The following is a 26,329-nucleotide window of genomic DNA, read 5'->3' as shown; positions in this document are numbered from 1 at the left end:
AAAATGTACTTGTATCCAGTCTTCAATCATCTTTACCACTGCAAAATTTCCCAGAATATACCGACAATAGTCGCCCACACCCACCCCGCATCTTCAGATTCCTTCAGGAAGTTGGGATGTTACTCAACTGGGTTAACAGATGTGTGTGTATAAAAAATAATTTTTTCTTTTTTTTTTACTAAACCATTTGTGAGATAGTTGCAGGCCTCATGCATGACATTTAACCCGAAAATATTTCAGCACATATTTCCTGGGAACGTGGAGGACATTTGTTTATATAAACACAGTATAACGATCGCTCTCAAGAAATTTAACATTGGTACAATACTGTTATCTAGTATAGAATGTTTATTCCAATTTCCCCAATAATGTCCTTTATAACTATCTTTTCTTCTCTGTTTTGGGTCGAATCAAGGCTCACACACTGCATTTAGTCGTCAAATATCTTGAATCTCCTTTAATCTAGAATTGTTCCTTAACTTTTTTGGATCTTTCAGAATGTTGATATTTTTGAAGATTCTAGACCAGTTGTTTTGCATAATATCCCTCAATTTGGATTTGTCCAGTTGTTTTCTGATTACTAGATTCAGGGTAAACATTTTTGGTGGGAATTCTACGTAGGTGATGTTGTGTCCTTCTTAGTGCATTGCATCAGGAGGCTCATGATATCAATTTGTTCCATTAACTACAAGGTTAAGTTAAACTATTTATGAGTAATATTCAGCAGATCTCTTTATGCAAAGGTACATTTTCTCCTTTGTACTAATACGTAATCTGTGAGGTGTTATTTTGAGACTGGTTGAATATCTAGCTCCCCAGTAACCTTTCTTGAGTAATGTTTTTAAACCTAAAGGAACTAAGATACCACTCATTTCTAACTGAAATTGAGCTTTTTTTATTTGTTTAAATCTCCAGTGCTGACACAGTGTAGGTATTTGAATATGTATTAAAATTATGATCAATTATAGAACGGATCGGACATAGTCTGATTGTTCCCTAACTAGAATACTTGGTTTACCAGACCTGTTAATGACTCCTCTCCTCCCTAAAGTTCTGTTCTTTCTGAAATTAAGTGAAACTCTACTAAGACTGCCACCCATATTTCCGATTTCTCCCTTCCTTAAAATTATTTATTCCATATTTCTGTAACAAAGTCTTCATATTATCTATTAGACCTTTCACCTCGGCTTCTCTTCATCTTTTCTTTTCACCTTTTTATTTTCTTTTTAAAAAAAATTTTTATTTTATATTGGAGTGTAGGTGATTTACAATGTTGTGTTAGTTTCAGGTGTACCACAAAGTGATTCAGTTATACATATACATGTATCTGTTCTTTTTCAAGTTTTTTCCCATTTAGGTTATTATAGAATATTGAACAGAGTTCCCTGTGCACACCTTTTTATTTTCAATGTTGCTTCCCCTTCCTTGAACAGGAAGAATTGTAGAAAGACAGGGTACCAAAGTCCCCACTTTACATAAAGCTGTGACCTCACGACTAACAAATGGGAAATTTAAATTTATGTCACTGTCTTAGAGGAGAAAAGAAATGTTACTTTATCATCATTTTCATTTTGGTTCCTGGAAATTCTTAATATACACTTTCTGTGCAAATAAACTATGGGCTTCAACAAGTTTGCTACATGTTCTGTAAGTCATAGTCACCTCCATAAGCTCCAGGGAAGTTAACAATTTTAGATGCAGGGAGTGAACCAAACTTCGTAGTTTAAACAAGTCAATCATTTTATGCATTTAACCAATTAGGGTTGTTTTTTTTTTTTAAGGACTTTTTAAAAAGAGCGTATTCTCCTGTTCTAAATCTAAAGATTCTTTTCCAATATGTTACTTCCAACTGTTTCACAGGCATTCGGGGAGAGGGAAGAAATGAAAAAAAATCCTCAGATTGTAAAGATTCTGCATCATGTAACCTTATGTGTAATGTTTAAATAGCTAAAATTATCCTTTTCCTCCTAGATCCACATCTCCATTAGCACGGCTTCATGGATCGTCCATCTTGGAGAGGCACCACCTGGAGTACAGTAAGACTCTCCTGCAGGACGAGGTACGTGGGTCTCTCTCTCTCTCTAGGGCAGCTCACAAGCTCTGGATCAAAGCACTAACCCACAGAAAATGCTTAGAAAGAGGACGGCCTTGAGTTCTGGTGGTTGACAGTGTATACCCTTATTGAAGTCAATTGATAGAAATTGCTATATTGCAATAGTTTTTGAACAGCCAAGTTGGAAGTAGCTGAGATAGAGGAGAGAAGAGCCATGGAAAGTCACAGAACCTCTGTGGGTTTGTGAAGAAAGCAGCAAAAGCTTAAGGTGGGTGTGAGAGGGCTCTATGCACCCTGGGTATGTATGAATGTAAAGAGAAAAGGAGGCTACACAGCCACTGCTTTTCTGATTCATGTGGTATGCACTGTAAGGCACTGTCTGTATCTTTGAGAAAGTCAAGCTTTGGTAGTTGGGGGGTAGGCATGAAATCAGGCTGTGAGACAGATCGGACAACTGCCATCAGAGGCACTGAGTGAATCTCCCAAGAGTTCCAGAGGGAGGTGTCACATTCAGGAGTGGGCAGGACATAGGGGAGAAGAGGGGCAGGATCAGGAAGCTTTTCACAGGAAGTGGCTTAAGCTTGGTCTTGAATTCACTTTGATTTATGCAATATCATGTACTACTAACCTTCTGTAGAAGGCAGTCATTATTCTTTTTATTGATTTTATTTGAGGGGTATATAGGCTTGTGAGAAAGGTGATGAATATAATCTAGTTATACTTTAAAAAAACTATATCTTGAGAAAATTCTAACCCAGAATGAATCATTAGTAGATGGAGGGGAATACTGTTTTGTCTCAACAGAGAAACGGTCTAGAATCATACGAGTTCGTTAGGATAAATAAGCCCTCGGGAGAGTGGAGCTTTTTTCAGTTTCAATAATAATCTTTTTTTAAGCTCAGGGGACGCGGGGGTATATGGAAATATGTCCAAGTTTAGAAAGATAACACTACATTCTTCTAGATAATCAAAAACCAAGTGGGAAAACTTGTAAGACAGGGCAACCAGGGAGAAAAGTGGAAAAACAAAACAAATAAACACATGATTTAAAGGTTTTCAACAGCCTGTGATTGCAAGCTGCATCCAGACAGGGGGACACAGACCATCTGCGTCAGAATGATCGATTTCACAGGGTGGAGGTGGGCGGGCTTTTAAAAACACATCCTGGGCTTCATCCTGTGCTTACCAGGCTCCCTGGGGATTGGACCCAGGAATCTGCATTTTTAATAAGAATTTTCATAATTCTCATGTGTAGCCAGGACCTGTGCCTGCAGTAGTATCATAAAAAGGATGATACTATCTGTCCCAGGAGAATTAGAAAGAGTAGAATTGAAAGTAGTTCAGGAAGATAAGAGTAAATTGTTATTATCCAATTTGTTATGAGTCTTTGTTTTACTGGTTGGGACAGTCTTGTATTTTTGAGTAAGAATTTTCCATTCATCCCACTGATTACGTATACCACAGGCAGGTAGTATCAAAAATAATTTATTTAATTTTACGTTTACCTACTAACGCAAAATATATTTTTAAACCTTTACAGCCAAATGTTTAAGTGCTTAACTTTGGAAGGCTCCTAGTAGCTCATATGTTTTTCCTTTCTGGGATTTGAGAGTTTATAATAGAGTTGTTGTTTTCCATCTTAATTTTTTTTAATGTTATTTACTCTGCAGTCTGAACTGGTTTTGATGGCTATATAAAGGCTTATTATTCTTTCTAAAAAGGAATATTGCATCTTAGTAATCTGTACCACCTTGGCGAGGACCTGTCTACAGTGCTATTCGACCTGCTAATTGCAGACTTTTAAGGGTTGTAAATAGAGTCGCTAGGCAATAAATGCAATCACAGAGCATTTTATGAGCAGGCAAATTGAATGCTGAAAAAAATGAAATTTTAACCATCAGATGTTCTTTTTTGAGATAATACAGTTGTCTCAGTACATTTTTTTTTGAGAGACAATACAGTTCTTTTATTTATTTATTGTATAAAGAAAATATTTACACTTAAAACTAATTTTTTTACATAAGGGAAATCCTTATGATTATCTAGCAATTTTGTCATATTGTGGACGTTACTTATTTTGTTTTGTATATTATCAGGCTTTGAACTAAAATATCTTTATGTCCCAGTAGAGTTGGATTCCCTGCTTTGAGGACAGAACCATCTGTATTCTAAACTAGTCAGAAATCCACGCTTTAACCTAATGAATAGGTGGAAAAGTCTTGTTAGCCAAATTTGTCAGAATAGAAACTTTAATACTACAATGTACTGTCGGAATGACAAAATGCATTGCTCAGCATAAATAACAACACTTTTATTATTCAAAACACTTCACGAACTTTATTTATGCTTTTTCACACTGACCTTGTATTATACAAAGAAGAAATGAAGAAGAAATTAAATATCTTGTGTATGGTCACCAGCAAACCACAAACATGTTGGCAATCTTCTCTTATGGGTGTCGCATGTACCACATTGGAGACTAGAACTCATCTCCCCTGAGTGCCCTCATCAGGATGAATTGGAGCCATTTCTATTTTGGTGTGCTACGCAGAACTTACATTTTATTGCCATTTTCATGGCACTAGGAGAACAAAAACGGCCTGTTATTGGTAGAGGGGGGAGCAAAGTTAGACTCTTTCTGTGGGCAAGTGAAACCAGCTGAGCAGATGGGGGCCCAGCTGGAGTGGGGCTGGGACAGAGGCCTCCTCTCTTGTTCTGTGCACCTGTCTCTACATCACGTGTCCAGCACAATTCCCCGGAAGAACAAATGGAATATTATAGACTTATCTATATTTTAAATTAATGACAATAGTTGTAAAAATTACACATGCCCACTATAAAAATTCAAGCAATAGGAAACATTCCAAAGATAAATATTAAAAAATCACTTTAAATCCTATCACTCAGAAATAGACATTTCATTAACATTTAATGAACTTCATTGTAGCCCTCTGTGAATATATAAAGAGAGAAGGACAGAAACAATTTTAGAAAAATGGGATCTTACTATCCAAGCTATTTTTTTGGTTAGAGTTTTTATTTAATTAAGTTTATTGAAGTGTATGTACAATAAGTGGCATCCCTTTAATGTGTTTTTCATAAAAATTCTATGAATTCTATTCATACCCCTGGGAACTACCACACTCAAGATACAGAACACTTCTGTCATCCCAAAGGATTCCTTTTGCCCCCGGGCAGTCAATGCCTCTCTCTCCTCCCAGCCGAAGCAACCATTGAAATGTTTTTAGTCACTATAGTTTAAATCTTCTAGATTTTTATATAAATGAAATCATGCAATAATTACTCTTTTGTGCTGGGTTCTTTCATACAGAATAATAATTTTGTGATTTGTTCGTGTTGAATGAATGAATCAGCAGTGATTCATTCCTTTTCGTTGCTGAGTGGTAGTCCATTTATTTTAAATGAAAATTTTAATTCTACTTGAATTTAACAGAAGAAACTTTTTTTTAATGGAAAGAATTACAGAACTTCAGAGGACTGTGTTCTTATCACAAGAGATATTAGTTCTTAAAGAGAACCCTAAAATCAATAACCGGTGATTACGGGAAAGTGTGAAAAACTATAACGAGCATTTAGATGTTTGATTTTAGACCATACGTGTTAACTTTACATCATCCATGAACTCCCTGCTATGAAACATGAAACAATTAGAATACTTATACTGCTTCCAGCATCTCCACCTCTGTTTTATAAGGTATTTATTATCATTAAAAGTATTTTTTTTACTGTTATCAGTAGTTATAAAATTCACTTCGCTCTATAATTTCCACAATTGTCTATTTTTTTTAAACCAGAGCATTTATTGCATGACTAATGGTTGAAATCCCTAAGATGAACTGGATCCTACCCCAGTGGCTCTCTTGGGTTAGGTGTTGTTTTCCCCAGAATCCATGCCTGAATCTTCAGGATACAACCTGTAGGTGCTTCACTTGCCCGGCTCCAGTGGTGTTCTGTCCTCAGCCTCGGCACTCCAGGCACACTTCCTCTTCTGCCTGGTAGGGCAGCCACATTTGTCACAGGTGTGCTTCTGAAGGTGGGAGGCCTTAGAGCCACAGTGTGCGTCTCATTGTGATGCTTTCCAAATGACAGTGTTCCCTTTGTCATCTCTTTTCTGTGGCCAAGACCAAAGAGGCACAATTGTTTATTCCTAATTCTACTTTTAAATGGGCCTGATACTTAACCTCAGTCTTTCTACCATGACTTGTCCATTCCTGTGTATTTTATCTTGATTAGCTCGATTTGTGTTATTTGATAGTTTCTCCCAGAGTCTAAGCTAAGTACATGCCTAAGATCTGTTTGTTACATTTAGTTTTGAAAGTCAGTTTGGCAGAATATAAAGGTCTTGGGTCACTTTCTTTTTCTCAGAAATTGTAGGAAATTGCTCCAATGTCTTTCGGCATTGAAGCATTACCCTGAGAGGTATAAATGGCCAACCTGATTTTCTCCCTCTCACGTGACTTGATTTTTCTGCATAGATACTCATGTGATTCTTCTTTGTTTTTTTTATACTGCAGATTCATAGTCATCAGTTTTATACACATCAGTGTATACATGTCAATCCCAATCGCCCAACTCAGCACACCACCATCCCCACACCACAGTTTCCCCCCCCCCTTCATGTCCACACGTTTGTTCTCTACATCTGTGTCTTAACTTCTGCCTGCAAACCGGTTCATCTGTACCATTTTTCTAGGTTCCACATACATGCGTTAATATACGATATTTGTTTTTCTCTTTCTTACTTCACTCTGTATGACAGTCCTTAGATCCATCCACGTCTCAATAAATGACTCAATTTCGTTCCTTTTTATGGCTAATATTCCATTGTATATATATGTACCACAACTTCTTTATCCATTCATCTGTCGATGGGCATTTAGGTTGCTTCCATGACCTGGCTATTGTAAATAGTGCTGCAATGAACATTGGGGTGCATGTGTCTTTTTGAATTATGGTTTTCTCTGGGTATATGCCCAGTAGTGGGATTGCTGGATCATATGGTAATTCTATTTTTAATTTTTTAAGGAACCTCCATACTGTTCTCCATAGTGGCTGTATCAATTTACATTCCCACCAACAGTGCAAGAGGGTGCCCTTTTCTCCACACCCTCTCCAGTATTTGTTGTTTGTAGATTTTCTGATGCTGCCCATTCTGACTGGTGTGAGGTGATACCTCATTGTAGTTTTGATTTGCATTTCTCTAATAATTAGTGATGTTGAGCAGCTTTTCACGTGCTTCTTGGCCATCTGTATGTCTTCTTTGGAGAAATGTCTATTTAGGTCTTCTGCCCAGTTTTGGATTGGGTTGTTTGTTTCTTTAATATTGAGCTGCATGAGCTGTTTATATATTTTGGAGATTAATCCTTTGTCCATTGATTCGTTTGCAAATATTTTCTCCCATTCTGAGGGTTGTCTTTTCGTCTTGTTTATGGTTTCCTTTGCTGTGCAAAAGCTTTGAAGTTTCATTAGGTCCCGTTTGTTTGTTTTTATTTCCATTACTCTAGGAGATGGATCAAAAAAGATCTTGCTGTGATTTATGTCAGAATGTTCTTCCTATGTTTTCCTCTAAGAGTTTTATAGTGTCCGGTCTTACATTTAGGTCTCGAATCCATTTTGAGTTTATTTTTGTGTATGGTGTTAGGGAGTGTTCTAATTTCATTCTTTTACACGTAGCTGTCCAATTTTCCCAGCACCACTTACTGAAGAGGCTGTCTTTTCTCCATTGTATATCTTTTCATATGATTCTTAATTCTTCATATTTTAGTAACTTTGTCTGAATGTCTGGGTATTGACCATTCTGCATCTATTTTTTCCTTGTCATGGGTTACACTTATGATCCATAGAATTCTTTTTTTTTTTAATTTCAGGAAAGTTTTTTATTTTCATTGTATCTTTGAACATTTTTCTGATACACTGGGAATACCAATTATGTATATATTGAGTCTTCTTGCCATTTATTTGTTATGTTCTTTATATATATATATATTTTTAAAATATTTATTTATTTATGGCTGCGTCAGGTCTTAGTTTCGGCACATGGGATCTTTCGTTGTGGTGCGTGGGCTCTTAGTTGCATTGCATAGCCTTCTAGTTGTGGCGCACGGGCTCAGAAGTTGTGGTGTGTGGGCTTAGTTGCCCCACGGCATGTGGGATCTTAGTTCCCCAACTAGGGATTGAACCTGCATCCCCTTCATAGGAAGGCGGATTCTTAACCACTGGACCACCAGGGAGGTGCCTGTATATTTTCATAGATTTATTCTTTTCCATTTTAATTTCCTCAAGACTGTGGACTATGTCTCTTGCTGCAGTTCACTTGCTTATTCTATTTGAGTATAGCTTTAATGTGGATTTCATCAATTATATTGCTTTTATGTTCAATTCCATTTTTTTCATTCTACTACTAGTTCTGCTAGTTCACTTTTAATTTTACTGTTGCCTTGCAGTCTCCTCTTTAAGTTCTTATGGTTTTGAAACTATGGATATTACTGGTGTGAATTTTTCATGTTCCACTGGGTATTTCCTTTGATATATTTTTCATTTGCTTTTTGTGTTCCTTTCTTCTGTTGTTATTTTCTTAGTTTGGTGTGTGTGTGTGCGCGCACATACACTACATTTATGTACTCAGTCAACTACTGAAAGACATTTATGTGATTTCTGATTCAGGGTTGTTACGTATGGTGTTCTGTGACTCTCTAGTACATGTCTTTTTGTGAATACACGTGTGCATTTCTGTTTGGTATGTACCTAGAAATAGAGTTGCTTGGCCAAAGGATGAGCATATGTTCAACTTTGGTGAATGCTGACAAGCAGTTTTCCAAAATGGTTGTACTAATATATGTTCTTACCAACAGTTCCAGTGGTTCTCCATCCTCTCCAACACTTTGTACTTTCCATCCTTCTCATTTTAGTCACTCTGATGGGAATGTAGTGACATTGCACTGAATTTAATTTGTGTCAAATTAAATAGCATTGATTAACATGAACTACAGTTTATATTTATTAACCTTTTGAAATTCTCTGTTTTGGGGTTGCTTTGTTCTCAACTTGATTTGTAGGAATTCTTTACTCTGGTTTATATATCTTTTGTCAGAAATCTGTATTGCAAATATTTTCTCCCTTTCTGTGAACTGCCTTTTTACTCTTAATGTTGGATTTGGATGAATAGAAGTTCTTAATTTTAATGTCCATTTGATCTATTTTTTAAAGATTAGCTGTTTTTTTCTCATCTTAAAAACCTTTGACTATTCAAGGTAATGAAGATATTTTTCTCTATAACTGGTATTGTTCTACCTTTCTCATTTAGATCCACAATCTTTTTACAACTTATTTTTTTTTTAATAAATTTATTTTTGGCTGCGTTGGGTTTTCATTGCTGTGTGCAGGCTTTCTCTAGTTGCAACCAGAAGGGGCTACTCTTTGTTGCAGTGTGTGGGCTTCTCATTGTGGTGGCTTCTCTTGTTGTGGAGCATGGGCTCTAGCTGTGCAGGCTTCAGTAGTTGTGGCTCACAGGTTCCAGAGCGCAGGCTCAGTAGTTGTGATGCACGGGCTCAGCTGCTCCGCAGCATGTGGGATCTTCCCGGACCAGGGCTCAAATCCGTGTCCCCTGCATTGGCAGGCGGATTCTTAACCACTATGCCACCAGGGAAGTCCACAACTTATCTTTATATATGGTTTGATGTAGAGATCAATATACATTTTTCTGTCCAGGTGGAAATCCAGATGACCCGGCACCATTTATTAAAAAGACCACCCTTGGCTTCCCTGGTGGCGCGGTGGTTGAGAGTCCGCCTGCCGATGATGCAGGGGACACGGGTTCGTGCCCCGGCCCAGGAAGATCCCACATGCCGCGGAGCAGCTAGGCCCGGGAGCCATGGCCGCTGAGCCTGCGCGTCCGGAGCCTGTGCTCCGCAGTGGGAGAGGCCACAACAGTGAGAGGTCCGCGAACCGCAAAAAAAAAAAAAAAAAAAAAAAGCCACCCTTTTCTCCCTTCACTTCAGTGAGACCTTTTGTCATAAATCAGGTAACTGATTATAAAATAAGGTGGACTGCTTCCGTACTCTCTATTCTGTTCCACTGATCAGTTTCTCCTTTGTCAATATCATACCATCTTAACTACTATAGCTTTATAATAAATCTTAATTTCTTTCAGTGTAAATTCTCCAGCTTTGTTCTACTTCAAGTCTGTCTTGGCTTTTATTAAGCCTTTGTATTTTCATTTGAATTTTAAAATCAGTTTGTCAATTTACATACACATATCCACAAACCTGTTGGTATTCTGGTTGCAATTGCATTGAGTCCATAGATTTTGTGTTCTTGTGGTCTTTATGCAGAGGTTTTATGCAGTCGTTTGTTTTGAAAATGACTCATTCCTTAATGGAATTTGCCATCTGCCGAAGAATCCTGTGAGGAAGGGCAGAAATGCACTGAGGACAGCCTCAGCTTCCTATTTATTGTCTCAAACACTGCCTCACTGAGTCTATTTCTTTGGTCTGGGGAACACACCTCTTTAATTTGGGCTTTCCAGAAGTTGGGAAGGCTCATGTTAAGCAAAGCCCTTGAAGCTACAGGCTGTGTGTTAAGATCCGGCCATCGATGCCAAACTTCCTGCCATCACTTCTTGTTACCCAGGGCATTCTCTTTGGCACAGACGACTAAGTAATAGGAGTCAGTGCAGATATATGTCAGCATAGCTTTCCCATCAATTCCTCTTCTGCTGCTGCTCTGTGTTGTCAAACTGGATTTTTGAGGGACATCCTTCCTTCTTCTGTATGCTGTCCACATCCTAAGACCTCTTGCTCTGATTAAAAGATCACTGGCTCTGCCTTTGCTTACTCAAAAAAACCCTGCATGCATGTATATATGTTTAATCCTCAACTTGTTCCAAAATGTTTTTAATGGAGTGTCCAAAAAATATAACATTAAAGAAAAAAAATGAGGGCTAATGGGAATATAAAAATAAGATGATGTATGGTGAAGGCCCAAAATGTATACGGTGAAAAGTATAAACATTAGACATGGGCCACAGATTTGGTCAAGAGCTTTCTAGCAACTAAGACAAAACAGAAACAGGATCTTTTATGTGAATCTATAACCACAGCTGAAAAAGAAACCACTTAGAAGCTCTTCTAAGAACCTTAGCTGTGACAGAAGGAAAAGAGAAAATAGAATATTAAGAAAGGGTTTTTCAATTAGAGGCCTGTACAGTGTTTTTAGATGAAAGTGAAAATGAGTGAGAAGAGTGAAAATAAGGAATATTGTGCTATCAACAAAGGAAGCAGTACTGAAAAGGGTTGAGTGTACACTTTTTTCTTAATTACACTAATTTTAAAAGTGTGACATTAATCATCTTTTTTAAAAATCCAATATTGATTTACTTTGTAAAGTGAAAGACCTTTTGACAATCTGTCTGCTTTAATATAGCTGTTTTATTATTTTGGATTAGAAAAAGGTATGACTTAAATGAAGTTTAACAGTATTAAGTCATATTTATTTTTATCTCTTTATATATAGCTTTTCTCTCTCACATATATTTAGCAAATAGCAACAGGTATCCAGGTTTAAAAATAAAAGTACCTGTATTAAAGTAATTGGTGCCTAAAGAATACTGATTTACTTGGTTGATGGTTGTGTAGTCTGTACAGTCTGGCGTTTGGTAGACTCAAGGTCTATCCTAAGGGATTATTTATTTAAACCCAGCAGCCTTTTTTGTGTGCCCCCTCTCCCCATTCTATGTTTTTATTTGGCTCTTTTTTTTTAAGTTTATATTTAATTTTTAAAAATTACATATATTTAATGTATACAACATGCTGTTTTGATATACATATGTAGTAAAATGATTACTACAGTCATTAATTAACATTAACCTTTTTGTGTGTGGTGAGAACACCTGAGATCCACTCTTTTAGCAAATTTTTCAGTATATAATAAGGATTTAAATGACTTCATGTGCTATTAATTTGTCTAAAAGTTTAAGGCATTTCCACACGACCCCAACATTTTGTCCTTAGTACAGCAGTCAAGGATGACTTTAAGTGCTACTGGATCTACGAAGTATGTGTGGGAATTACATAATACACATTATTTTGGGAACATGATAACGTGTATCAGTGAACAGATAAAGGCAGTGACTCAGTGATGTAAATATGCCACTGGGTCCCCACCAGTCCAAGGGCAGGCCACCAGTGTACCAAAATCAGGGGCAGGTTAAGTGGGATTAAAATGACAAATGGCCCACTTACTCTTCCTTCTTCCTGGTCAATCCAGACCAGGTTAAAAATAACCTGTATCCAGACAATTTGGTGCAGAGATTATGCCCAAGGGGCTGCTGTGCACTGTCTCAAGTAAGACATTAATTTTGATCTAGACAAGCTTTCTTTTTGTTCATTATAGTGTCCAACAGCCATTTCTTCCTTCTATCAATTTAAAAATATAGCTGCTATTATGAACTCATTATTTTAACAAATATTACAACTTGCTTTTCTACTACTTATATCTGCTGTGTACAATACCATTTTTCTTGTCATGGAAGCTGTTATAAAAAGATGACTTAGGGCTTCCCTGGTGGCGCAGTGGTTGAGAGTCCGCCTGCCGATGCAGGGGACGTGGGTTCGTGCCCCGGTCCGGGCAGATCCCACATGCCGCGGAGCGGCTGGGCCCGTGAGCCATGGCCGCTGAGCCTGCGCGTCCGGAGCCTGTGCTCCGCAACGGGAGAGGCCACAACAGTGAGAGGCCCGCGTACCGCAAAAAAAAAAAAACACACAAAAAAAAACCCATGACTTAAATGGAGGTTTGTATTATGTATACAGTAACACATAATTCTAGTCTACTTCTTGCTAATATTTCAATCTCCTGGAATGACAGAGCTGTATTTGGTCTTGGGTTTGCAATTCTATTTTTACCTGGGGATTACCTCAAAACTTTATATAACAGTAATACTGATATATAATAAATAATTAAGTATATTTTGTAGCAACTTATAGTTCTGAAATGCATTCCCAGTTATCTCATTTGCATCAACATTCCATAAATATTTATTGATCACAGACTGAGTGCTAGGCAGTTAGCAGGGCAGCTGTTATTATCCCCATTTGATATAACAAATACAGATGTTAAGTGAGGTGTTCAGGATTACACAACTACCAAGTGGGGAAGCTGGGAGCTGAACCTGGGCTCCTTGCTGAGAGGCAGTGTGGTGCCCTGCTGCACTGGTTTAAACATCTGCTCTGCTGTGTACTAGCTGTTTAACCTTGAGCAATTACCTAACCTCTCTATGCTGTGGTTTGTTGTGCAATTAAGAGTGTTCATAGAGCACTTACAACAGTGCCCGGGAAGTAGTAAGCATTAGGTGAGTGTTTACTATTATTATTTGGTGCTTGACCCAGTATTCTTTTCTACATTATGCTGCCTGTATCTCCACATAGGTGAATAGACTGTTTCCTCCTTTCCGGTGGAATTTTTCTGTATTTCATAACTGTTAACTTCATTTGGCAAAACTCACTATACATTTGTCCTTTGGCCTGTATTCCTAAAATGGTGTTTTTGGAATATCATACCTTTTAAAAAACACTCCCAGATTTACACTCTCATTTTCTAGAACACTAAAAATTGAGGCTGATCCATGTATGAAGAGATTATTAGTGGGAAACTCTTTGAAGAAAGGTATAGTTAAGTCTTTGTAAAATATAATCGCAAGACATCATTTTAAGAACAACTTGGAAGAATTTACTTTTTCCTATGTGTATGTGAGTACTATTGTAATCTGCAGCTTCTGAAAGTTTTCCAGCAGTTTCTGTAATCACTATGAAATTATCTAGTAAATAATTCAACATGTCTAACAATCGGATAAATACCAGATATGCTTTATTAAGGCTCCTCAATTACTACAGAAAATTTTAAATCAATTGTTTTTGTTGAAATGGTCCTGGAAGAAAACACTTATTTCCTCCAAAATCTTATACATTGATTACCTGAATATTTGCTAATGATACCCATTTTTATAGTTTAAATTACCTTACTCAAAGTACAGCAGAGGGGTAACCTAATCCAAGAGAGAAAACTGAAAGCAAAAAAAGTGAAAGACCTAGTTGTTCTTCTTTCTATAATAGGATAACCTATGTTATTAAGCATTGTTTGGTTTGTATGTTGAATCAAAGGCAAATTAATGATGGCACTTTATTGTGAATTTTCATCTTACAGAGTTTAAACATCTTCCAGAACCTAAATAAACGCCAGTTTGAAACAGTTATTCATTTATTTGAAGTTGCAATAATAGCAACTGACCTGGCTTTATATTTCAAGTAAGTACAGAACTCCCTTGTACTCTGTGTGGTTCTGCCTTCTGTAAATGGTCCGTTGCCTTAAAGTTAAAAGGTATTTATTTACACACACAGTTCTTTTCTTTTTGTATTATCAATAGAATACCCTTAAGATGCCTGATAATGAATTTACTAGACATCTGGAAACATATTTTAAAAATCTAAGCCCCTAATATTAGTTTATCTGAAGAAATTTGAATTAAAGAATATGCAGCAAGGTAGGTGCACTGCCAGAAGAGCAACGCTACAAAACCTTACGAGGTGACTTTTGTCCTGGTGAATTCATCGTAGTCCACAATCTGGTATTTAGAGCTGCAGCCTCAGACATTTGCTCCTGCCAGAGTCCGAGAGTTGAAAAATCTTGGTGATACTGATGCACATTAACAAACTCAAAAAATGCTGACTTATATACAGCAGAGCACTAACCCTATTTATAATAATAATAATGATTACCAAGGAGGCCAGATACTCCAAGCTTCCGCACAATTTCTTGTCGGTGAATTATAAAGTTTAAAATGTATTAGAATAAGGTGAACTAGTTATAGGATCTAAGTATTTAACAACTTGGATGGGCAGTATTAAATTGTGCCTCTCTGATCCTTCTTCATTAAAAATTTATGTTAAATAGTTCAAACATGAAGACAGATATTTAGAAATATATAACTGATATCCAAATAGCTATAGCTCAGATTCAACAAATGCTAAGATTTTGTCTTACATCTTTCTTTTTTTAAGGGGAAAAAGTGATGCAATTGAGGCATCCCATGCCCACTCTATAATGAAAACCCTCTCCCCTTCTCCTTCGTAGATACCACCATCCTGATATTGCTGTGTATTCATCCTTCCCATTCATGTTTTTATATGGCATTAAGTGTGTTTAAAATTTTTCCATAAATGGTATCATACCGTGTATACCTTTCTGCAGCTTGTTTTCACACAATGTTTTGAAGATTTAGCTTGGTGGTAAATGGAAATCCAGTTCATTCTTTATATTTTTTATTTTTTTTCGGTATGTGGGCCTCTCACTGCTGTGGCCTCTCCCGTTGCGGAGCAGAGGCTCCGGACGCGCAGGCTCAGTGGCCATGGCTCACGGGCCCAGCTGCTCCGCAGCATGTGGGATCTTCCCGGACCGGGGCACGAAACCGTGTCCCCTGCATTGGCAGGTGGACTCTCAACCACTGCGCCACCAGGGAAGCCCTAGTTCATTCTTTTTAAATGTATATTCACCTGTGTGAATATACCATAATTTAGCCATTCTTCTATTCATGGACATTTAGATTACTTCCAATTTTTCATCACTGCCTACATTGTATATCCTTGTATATATATGAGAGTTTCTGTAAAGTACATATCTAGAAATGGGATTGTTGTAGGGTTTGCATATTTTAAATTTTATACCACATTGCAAATCTACTGCCCTCCTGAGTAGGTATGCCAATTTAACTCGCACCAGCAGCATACAGGAGTCCCTGTTATCCCATATCTGGACTCTTCTTGATCTGGGCTTACTTAAATCTATTTATTTTGTTAATCTGAGTGTGAGATGGTATTTTATCGTTCATACTTGTATTTTCATATCTTTTCATATATTTTGGCTTCTAATTTTTTGTTGGTTTTATGCATTACAGTGTTTCATCACAGCCTATGGCCTTTTATGTTATCTTTTTTTGTCACATGTAACTCTTAGTTTTAATGTATTCAAACCTAACAGTTTTTTTCCCTTTCTGGCTGGTGCTTTTTCTGTCTTAAACCCTTTCTATGTCAAAGTTACACAGCCATTCCCTGTTCCGCTCCCCTTGCCCCTTTGATCCACTACATGGACATTTGATGAAAACTGGGAACATAAAACCTGAAAAGCATGCATTAAAGACACTTTATCTCTGGTCTTATATGCTAAAATTGTTGCACAGCTGTATCTTTTTTAGGAAGAGAACTATGTTTCAAAAAATTGTTGATGCCTGTGAAAAAATGGAAACTGAAGAAGAGGCCATCAAATACGTAACCATTGATCCAACCAAAAAAGAGATTATCATGTGAGTAGTCAGAATTTTATTTCTCTTTTGGCAAAAATAACTTGTTTTATATTTCTATTTTAACACTTCTTGTTTTCTTTTAAAGGGCAATGATGATGACTGCGTGTGACCTGTCAGCTATAACCAAGCCCTGGGAGGTACAAAGTCAGGCAAGTAGTTCCCCTTTTCTTTCGCATACTCGGGCTCTGTCTAGGTCCCATGTGAAAGAGAACATGAAGGTATCAGGCAACCTCAGAATTTAATGATAGCTATCAGTTATATGACTATATATTTTGTAAGCAATTATCTTCATCACCCTGGTCTTGTCCTCTGAAACAATAGGTTTATAATTTACAAAGAAGAAAAAGGAATTTAAGAAGTTAAGACAAAAGTACAATGTTCCCTGTTGGGTTTCTGTTAGTGCAGAAAAGCAAACAGCTTTCAAGAGCTCACAAATGTCAGTGGGACAATAGGTCATTTGGTCAGGCCCAGAACAAAGCAAATAGAGGGAACCTTAGAAAGAAAATGCTTTCTGAAAAGAATTCCTTTATCACTGGACTGGCTGTAAGAAGTTTATATACAATTATTCAGGGAGTGTCTGCATTTTTAATAGAGGAGATAAAGGACGAGACAAGGATGAATCATTAGTGCCTTCATCTGTCAAGGGTGGCTTTGCACTTACAGTCTCCTCTTCAGTGTGCTGTCAGTTACCAGATGGCACTATCTGCAAGGTCATATTTAAGGGCGTCTTCCAAGGAAGTTCTTCCCCAACCTTGGGCAGTGAGAGTGGGAGCCATTCATTTACCACTTGGTTTCTTACTAATCGATGAAAGAAGCTTCTCTTTCTCCCTCAGTTAATTCACAGGGAAAACCCTAAGCAGAAGGGGCCAGAATTCACTGGGTTTGACTATAAATGTGGATTTTATTTGTAAAGACAGAATAATCGGAGCCATCAACCCCCAAGCCAAACACTTGTGCTCCTTCTGCACTGACTGCCTGCTCTTCCTTCTCTATTCTTTGTCGACATCATCACCCACGCCAGAACCTGGGGTCTTGCTTGAGTCCATCTCCCTCATTTCAAAACCATTCCTGTCCATCACTCTTGCTACCACCTTAGTTAATACTTTCCCTTTTTCATCAGAACTATGGTGGCAGCCTCCTAAGTGATCCTCTCTTATCATGAACTCTCCAACCTTCCTCTGAGCTGCTGCTGGGACTGCTTATAAATAGACCTCTGCTTGGCCACAGCATTGCTTAAAAGCCTTCTAAACTCCCCAGTGCTGGAGGTTTTCAACCTTTTTTAAAGAAAGAAGCAAAGTCTATTTTTCTCACACAAAAAGTTGTACAAAGATCACTTTATAAAAGAGAAAAAAGTAAAGTTACTTTCGCTTAAATTTCTCTTGGCATCTATTTTTGTGCCACTCATGCACTTTGGAGGGACCTTATGGCTCAAGAATAAGTACTACTGGCCCAGAGAATCAGGTTAAACTTCCCAGCAGAGCTTACATGGCCTGTCATTACCTGTCCTTAACTCCTACTCCCCAGTTTCTTTCTTTTCACTTTCCCATGTCGCCGCCTCACACTCTAAGCTGGATGTTGGGGACTTCCCTGGTGGCACAGTGGTTGACAATCCACCTGCCAATGTAGGGGACATGGGTTCGAGCCCTGGTCGGGGAAGATCCCACATGCCACGGAGCAACAAAGCCTGTGCGCCACAACTACTGAGCCTGTAAGCCAAAACCACTGAAGCCCGCGTGCCTAGAGCCTGTGCTCTGCAACAGGAGAGGCCACCGCAATGAGAAGCCCACGCACCACAACGAAGAGTAGCCCCCACTCGCCGCAACTAGAGAAAGCCTGCGCACAGCAATGAAGACCCAATGCAGCCAAAAATAACTTAAAAAAAAAAAGCTGGATGTTGAATTTTATCTGTACATAGTCTTCCCCCTCTTCTTTATCGGCAAACTACTAGTAATCCTTGATGATACAGCATAAATGCAACCTTCCTTATCTTTCTCCCTTCTCCTTGATCCACAGCAGTTCATACTGTTACTATTATAGCACTTACCAAATTGTTTACATGACTGTCTTCGTTAGACTGTGAGCATCTTAAAGATAAAGGTCACATGTTACTCCTCTTTGTAAGCCTGGCTCATGCCAATGTAAGGCAGCTAGCAGGTGTTCAATAAACCTGATAAATACTGGTTTTTAAAAAACTATAAATGAACCCTCAAATATCCTCTCACCATAATCAGGTGAAGTTGTTCTAAACTGTGCACGTATGTGCACAAACACACATGCAGATACATGCTAGATGCTAAGAGCTAAGCAGGACAAGAGGATCTGGGAAGCTTTAGAGCATGAAGCAGAATGTAATGGAATTACAATCTCCCATCTCCCCTTTTCATTGTTGAGAGGTGGTGGCAACAGCAAATAGGAGACAGGCACTCCTAGAATAAGTCTACCACAGTGAAGTAGGAAGAGAAATACCCTTTTCCCATTTAAATATAATCTGTAAATGACATCCTTTTAAAACCAAAGAGCACATGGTATGACAACACCTCAAGCATTAATTATAAATTTTATCCTTAAATGTCACAATAAAATGCAAACAAGTCACTTTCATGAATTATGTCATTCTTTTCAGGTAGCACTTCTGGTTGCAAATGAATTTTGGGAACAAGGAGATCTGGAGAGAACAGTGCTGCAGCAACAACCAATTGTAAAGAATGCACTACTTATTTAAAATTATCAATACAAATCAGTCTTTTTCACTGAACCTCAGAAAAAGATCTTTAAAGAATTTATTTCTCTTTCTAGCCTATGATGGACAGAAACAAAAAGGATGAACTACCTAAACTTCAAGTTGGATTTATTGACTTTGTTTGTACTTTTGTATATAAGGTAAGTAAACAAATTGATTATCTGAGTGAAATATGTCATCTTCTGGATGAGAATTTTTCTTTCAAACTGTAACCGAAATCAAAGCCATCCTCAAGGAAAGTCATTAGGGGTGTCCTTGTTTCTCCAAGGTAGTTGGAGGTATTACCTTAACCTCTCATTCAGGGGTGGAATGAAAGGTGAGAGAACTCAGATGTAAGCAAATGGAACAGACTTAGGCAGGAAGGAAAACAGCTACCTTTCCCACTTCTGAGGCACTGAGTTAATCTCATCCTAGCAGCTCTGAGCGCTGTAATAATTCCTTAGGGCTCCTTCTCTGCACATGAAAAGTATTAAAAATGAACTATATGATCTAAGAAGTTTCTGACCTAAAATTCTATCTAGGAGTTCTCACGGTTTCACAAAGAAATCATACCTATGCTGAATGGTCTTCAAAATAACAGAGTGGAATGGAAGTCCCTAGCTGATGAGTATGATGCAAAGATGAAGGTAAATGAAGAGAAGAAAAAGCAGGAAGAAGGAAATACGACTGAAAAAGGTAAGATGGAATCTGTTTTGACTTCTTGTAAAGTAGCTGAAAGTCAGGCGGAGCTTAATCTCACGACAAGAGCATAAAAAGTAAATGCAAACAGGAAATTTGCTTTACTGCACACAGACTGGTAATTAGAAGAAGTTGATTAGTGGTTTTCAGCGTTTTTTATCCCCCTCAAACAAGATCTTACTTTGTAATTCCAGATGGAATTGATTGGTCCAGTTGAAGTAGGGGTTAGGTTTCTTCATCCACTCTAGAATATGGCTCTTGAGGTACCTCTGCAGAATACTGAGTTTTTAGAAATAATATGAAAACCATACAATCAGTGGGATCAATCAGGATTAGGTGAGAAAATAATTTTAGTCCTAACATTATGCATTAGCTGTGAGACTTTGGGCATCTTGCTTAACCTGTCTGAGCTTAATGTTCCTCTCCAGATAATGAGACGGTTTTACAGATCTCCAGCCTCACTTCCAGACCTAAGGAAGCCCGAGATGTAAAGCTGGTCAGCTGATTGGGGTGACCTGACCGGTACCCCGAGACTTTGCCTATGCCTCAGATGTCTCTACTTAGTGCTGTTTATCCTGATGAAATTTCTACTCCTAAAGTCACTCAGTTAGGTTGAAGATAATCTTCAGAAAGCCTCTGTTAAGATGCTTAGGATCACCTATTAGTTCATCAGATGCCTCAAACGTCATCTGGAAAGTGGAATACTAATATCATGATTTTATATTTTGTCTTAAGAGCTCAACACTCAAAAGGTTTTGTAAGAAATTCTTTTTGTTTAACAAAGAAATCATCTCTATCTGGAAAGGCCCTGTAAAAAAAAGATGCAACATTCTTTTTAGATGGTTCTTATATTTAGTGGTATTTTAAAGAATTCATAGAGGGAGAAAGCATTTTGCTTAAAGGGTTAAGGATATCCTTCAACAGAATAAAAACAGGAGTTACTGACTCTGGGATATATATCCATTTACATATTTATTGGGTGTGTAGTCTGTACGATGGGGTCCTTATCTCCTAGAGCTTACCACCTGGTGGGGGAGCTAGACAAACTATCAAATGAACAATTGATTATCTAACTATAACTATCGGAGGAAGCATGAGGTATGTACCTGAGGCATCTGGGAAGACTTTCCTAAAGGATGCTTATGCTAACCGTAAGACTACATAATCTTTGCCTAAGCAGAGAAAGGAGGAGGAGTTGGAGAGGAAAGAACAGAATGTGCACAAAGGCCTTGAAGTGGAAATAAGCTTGGTGCAATTAAAGAACTTAAAAACTGGTGTAGCTGGAGTCTAGAGAGCTACAAAGGCGGGCAAAGTGCCAGATGAAGCTGGGAATGCAGGAAGCTCTGCCAGACAGTGTGTTGCCTTGAAGGCCTTGCTAAGGATTTGTCCTCCAGAGAGCACTGGGAAATCCTTAAAGGGATTTAAACAGGAAAGAGAGAACATCTGATTTGCACTTCAAAAAGGTAACAAAAATGGTCATTTTTACTGGGCAAGTGAAAAGAAAAGGTATTTCTTAGTACAATTCATCTTTACCTCAATTTTATGATGAACAGGTTATCAAGCCCTTTAAGTGGCTCCTAACTTTTTTTTTAGTTTTCAGTATATTGGATATGGATCTTCTATCCTTATTTACATAAAAAATTACTTCCAAATTTTTTTCCTACTACACTGAGAAGTCTCTGTAAACTAATATTATTTTATCTCCAGGCAACAAGCTTTGTGCTTGGCACAAAGCAACAACTCAGATTCCCGGATTGCATAGTTCAGTGGTTCTTCTGTGAAACTGAGACGTTAACTGGCTAATCATTTATTAGATTTTATTTTCTAAATGGACTAATTCTGAATATGAATTCAAGTTTTTAAATGGTCAAACCCTTAGTACTTGCTGTAGGTTAAAACTATGAAGTAGGCTATAAAGTTACACTAATATTAGGAAAAAACACTGTATATCCACTGACTCCCAATAATACTGCTTTTCTCCTTTTTACTAGCTGCAGAAGATTCAGGAGGTGGTGGTGATGACAAAAAGTCCAAAACATGTCTAATGCTGTAATACAGTCCAACTGGTCTAAATTTCAAATATTGTTTCTACATTTGAAGACAACAAGAAAACATTCAAAAGAACATCAGCAAATTTCATTCATCAAACCATCAAGTAACAGAGTAAGAGAATCTTCAGAAAAGCTACCCTGTGACTAGCATGAGAAAATATACTGCTAGCCTAAAAGCCCTGAGGGTAAAATAAAGTTCAACAGAAGTGCAAAATAAGACAAAAATAAGTGCATTTTTGGTGCCAATTTGTTTTAAATTAAAAATAATATAATCCTGAAATTAGTCACCAATTTTTTCTTTTTAAAGGTTCTTATTAACTGTATTCATTTACTAGGGCTACTTACAGCAAAATGCCCCAGACTGGGTGGCTTAAACAACAGAAATTTATTTTCTCACAATTCTGGAGACTAGAAGTCCAAGATTAAGGTGCTGGCAGGGTTGGTTTCTTGTGATGCCTCTCTCCTTGGCTTGTCAATGGCCATCTTCTTTCTCCCTGTGTCTTCAACTGGTCTTCAGTCTTCCCTCTTGTGGGTCTGCATCCTCATTCTTCTTATAAGGACACCACTCATATAGGATTAGGACCCACTCATATGACCTCATTTTACCTTAACTACCTCTTTAAATGCGCTATCTACAAATACAGCTGCATTCTAAGGTACCGTGGTCAGGATTTCAACATAGGAATTTCAGATGGGACACAATTCAACCCAAAACATTAATAATAATGATTCACACCTCACATCCCTTCCTGAATCAAAAGTCAACATGTCTTAATGTAAGAGTAAATAGAGTATAGAATGTGTAACATATGTAAGTACTATATAAGAAACAAAGAAAAAGGATGTTAAATGTTATTCCATCTGAAATGCTTCTTTCCTCCACTTTTTACCCTTGATAATAGTGAAGACCACACCACTTGTAGCAGCTTAAAAGTACATCATCATCCTACACCCATCCTTTCCCCCAAGTCTGAAATCAATTATTTTATGTGTAACTAAGAATACATTCTTACATTCAGAACTATTCTTCTCACTGAAAGAATTATCAATTTATAAGACATTACCTGGATAATCCTAATGCAAGTTAAATCAGCTAATAAATATTATGCATTATTAAGAAGCATGTGATTTGATTATGCAAAAACTTTACTATCAAAAACAGTTCAAAAGGACTTTTAACAGAGATTACTTTTAAAAATGATTACTAGGGAGCTTCCCTGGTGGCGCAGTGGTTGAGAGTCTGCCTGCTGATGCAGGGGACACGGGTTCATGCCCCGGTCCGGGAAGATCCCACATGCCGTGGAGCGGCTGGGCCCATGAGCCATGGCCGCTGAGCCTGTGCGTCCAGAGCCTGTGCTCCGCAAAGCGAGAGGCCACAACAGTGAGAGGCCCGTGTACCGCAAAAAAAAAAAAAAAAAAAAAAAAAAAAGATTACTAGGACTGTCTACCAGGAATTCTAAATACTGACTTGTCAAGAGAAACTAATCAACTACTTCTACTACATGGTACACATCTGTACGTCAGAGAAGATTTCTTTCTTATCTGTAATGACCAAATTATAAAACAGACCAAATATTTATACCACAGATTTCCTTGTAAAACATATCTAAATTATAATGAATTGGTCTCTGAACCTCAAATGTTTTGTTATAGAGAAGATAGTGTTCAGTTTTAAGCAGTTGAGAAATCACCATTTGTTATATTTTTACAAGTAAGTCACTTTAGAATTATAAGATTCTTCCTCTCACATTAGAATATAAGGTTCACGAGAGGAAAGATTTTTTGCCTCTTTTTGTCTGCTTTGTTCACATTGCTATGCTCACACTTAGAATAGTGCCTGGCACAAGGTAGGCACTCAGTAAACATGAATGAATAATATTTTGAATAAATATTGTAACAAACAGATATAAATGAAGAGTGCCTGGAAGTTAATAAAATATCTTTAGGGAGAAAAAAACTCAATATATACACCCAAATGATCGTTGTCTATATGTTATCACCTTTGGTGATATATGTACATCTTATTTTCATTGCTTAAAATAATTTTGAAACCACACTTCTAGGATTATTTTAGAAACTGTATAAGAAACCCTCTTCCTTTAAGCATTATATAATTTTAGACCCCAAAATATCAGTCAGCTCAAACAACTTCCTCTCCTCATTCACTAGAAAACGAACTGAGGGGCAGAGATGAGGAGGTCTGCAAAAATAGGAACTTTGCTTAAGAGCAAGTACAAGAAAGCATAACTTTATATCCCAAACCTATGGTCCGCTGAACACCACTGACTACGCTACAGCCAAGATTAAGATAGGTCTGCTGGAGAATTAATGTTTAAACTCTAGATAATAGATAATCAGCAAGGGCCTACTATATAGTACAGGGAAATCTACTCAATATTCTGTAATAACCTATGTGGGGGAAGAATCTGAAGAAGAATGGATATATGTATATGTATAACTGAATCACTTAGCTGTACACCTGAAACTAACACAGTGCTGTAAGTCAACTATACTCTAATATAAAATAAAAATTAAATTAAAAGAAATCTTTAAACGCATCATCTTGAGGCCTTTTCAAAGACTCCTTTAAAATATGACTCCCATTATCTGCCATTGTGTATGAATGGATTAAACACTGATTACATATAATGATCTAAATTTATAAATGAACTTAATGTCCATAAACCATACTTGCAATACCAAATATATAGATCTATTTTAAAAGGGTCTTTAAATATTCTTCCTAGTCACTGTTTAGTTTTGCAGGAATTTTATTTTCTGATGACCAATAAACTATTTTTATCATAAAATGTTTTAGCTTCATATATTCTATTACTAATATCAGTTTTGCTGCTGGACATTTCAATACTTTCCTCAGAAATCAAGATTCTTTTTCACTAAAAGTTGTGAGCTGAAAACGACAAAACAAAATTGTTTACTTATCTGTTGGTTAATAAACCAACACTGATTTACCATTTTCCGATGGTTTAGAAATGACTGCATAATTATTTCCTAGATACTTTTGTAGCACAGTGTCTCACACATAACAGAAGCATGATATTTAATGAATAACAACTGTTTAATAAAAAGATAATCTCTGATACTATTTAAAAATAAGATACTATAATTGCCTATTTTACAGTTTAATGCCAATCATTCCATGTTTAAATGTCATTTAAAATAGCATATCTTCAACAAAATAATTGGAATGGTACAATCATTTTTTACAGGTCCTCTCTTACTCACCAAATCATGCATCTTCTCCTCTATTCATCTCTTGGCTGTTTATAAAAATGGGTCTGACCTTTTGAAAAAAAAATCAATATATCCTTTTGAAAATTTGATGAAAACTATGGACCCTTTCCCCAAAACACACACATAATTACAAAAGTTTACACATAGATTCTAGGAGTGTTAGATTTCCTGAAGCACATCCATTGACTCTTGTGGGTATGAACCCCAAATTAAGAAGTTACATTTTGGACTTCCCTGGTGGCACAGTGGTTAAGAATCCCCCTGCCAATGCAGGGGACATGGGTTCAATCCCTGCTCCAGGAAGATCGCACGTGCCACAGAGCAACTAAGCCCATGCTCCACAACTACTGAGCCTGCTCTCTAGAGCCTGCGAGCCACAGCTACTGAGACCAACTGCCACAACTACTAAAGCCCGTGCACCTAGAGCCCATGCTCCACAACGAGAAGCCACCGCAGTGAGAAGCCCGCGCGCCGCAACGAAGAGTAGCCCCTGCTCACCGCAACTAGAGAAAGCCCACGTGCAGCAACAAAGACCCAATGCAGCCAAAAATAAATAAATTTATAAAAAAAAGTTACATTTTACAATATATCTCTGCATATAAATATATCCATATCTGTATGACTGTATCTGAGACAAGCTCTATGCACACAGTATTGTTCAGTTAAATTATGTTACTGTATAATCTCTGCTAAGAGTCAAGTTTCATGAACACATCTGCTGTTTTAGACTACTGGAATCTCATTTGGCCCCCTGTGGTATTAATTTAGTTTATAATAAATTACCCATACACTGGGGAATCAAATTTGATTAATAACAAACTCCGTTAAGTGGTAGAGGTGAGATGGAAGCAAGAGAAATGTAAGGAAAAAAGGAAAAGGCAGCTAATGACAAACTAGGTACTCAAAAGAGGGGTACTCGAAGACATACTTAATCTACTTTGTAATTTTGTGAAACCCCAATAATCCTAAAAGTTTAAGCTGAGGCAAGGGAACATAAATGTGAATCAGTGGGGGAAAAAAAAAACCCTACAAAAATATAGGCACAATGGATCTCTGTACTAGAGGATGTACTAGGTCCATACTTTAGGAGCTACAGATGGAACAGAGTTGTAGACAAACAACTGAAAAGATATACAGGGAAAAGTGCCTCCAATAAAACTGAAAAACTTCCAAAGCATCTGACA

The 26,329-nt window shown here is 37.4% G+C and overlaps 1 protein-coding gene across 5 annotated transcripts in view; it reads left to right on the top strand.

The window, feature by feature from the left end:
* Positions 1–22,677, top strand: part of PDE6C (phosphodiesterase 6C) — a 64,556-nt gene extending 41,879 nt beyond the window's left edge. For 2 of the 5 annotated variants that reach the window (XM_033841452.2, XM_073794178.1), the window contains 7 exons: positions 1,972–2,059; positions 14,270–14,370; positions 16,299–16,421; positions 16,507–16,570; positions 19,045–19,119; positions 19,218–19,301; positions 19,683–22,677. In XM_033841452.2, the coding sequence (XP_033697343.1) occupies positions 1,972–2,059; positions 14,270–14,370; positions 16,299–16,421; positions 16,507–16,570; positions 19,045–19,119; positions 19,218–19,301; positions 19,683–19,913 (766 nt within the window). In that variant the 3' untranslated portion in view covers positions 19,914–22,677. The remainder of the gene's footprint in view (positions 1–1,971; positions 2,060–14,269; positions 14,371–16,298; positions 16,422–16,506; positions 16,571–19,044; positions 19,120–19,217; positions 19,302–19,682) is intronic. The other 3 variants (XM_033841455.2, XM_033841453.2, XM_033841454.2) reach the window with 3 other exon arrangements.
* The last annotated feature ends 3,652 nt before the right edge of the window (positions 22,678–26,329 follow it).

Source organism: Tursiops truncatus, chromosome 16 (assembly GCF_011762595.2).
Source record: "Tursiops truncatus isolate mTurTru1 chromosome 16, mTurTru1.mat.Y, whole genome shotgun sequence".
NCBI lineage: Eukaryota > Metazoa > Chordata > Mammalia > Artiodactyla > Delphinidae > Tursiops > Tursiops truncatus.
This window is presented reverse-complemented; position numbering and strand designations above follow the sequence as displayed.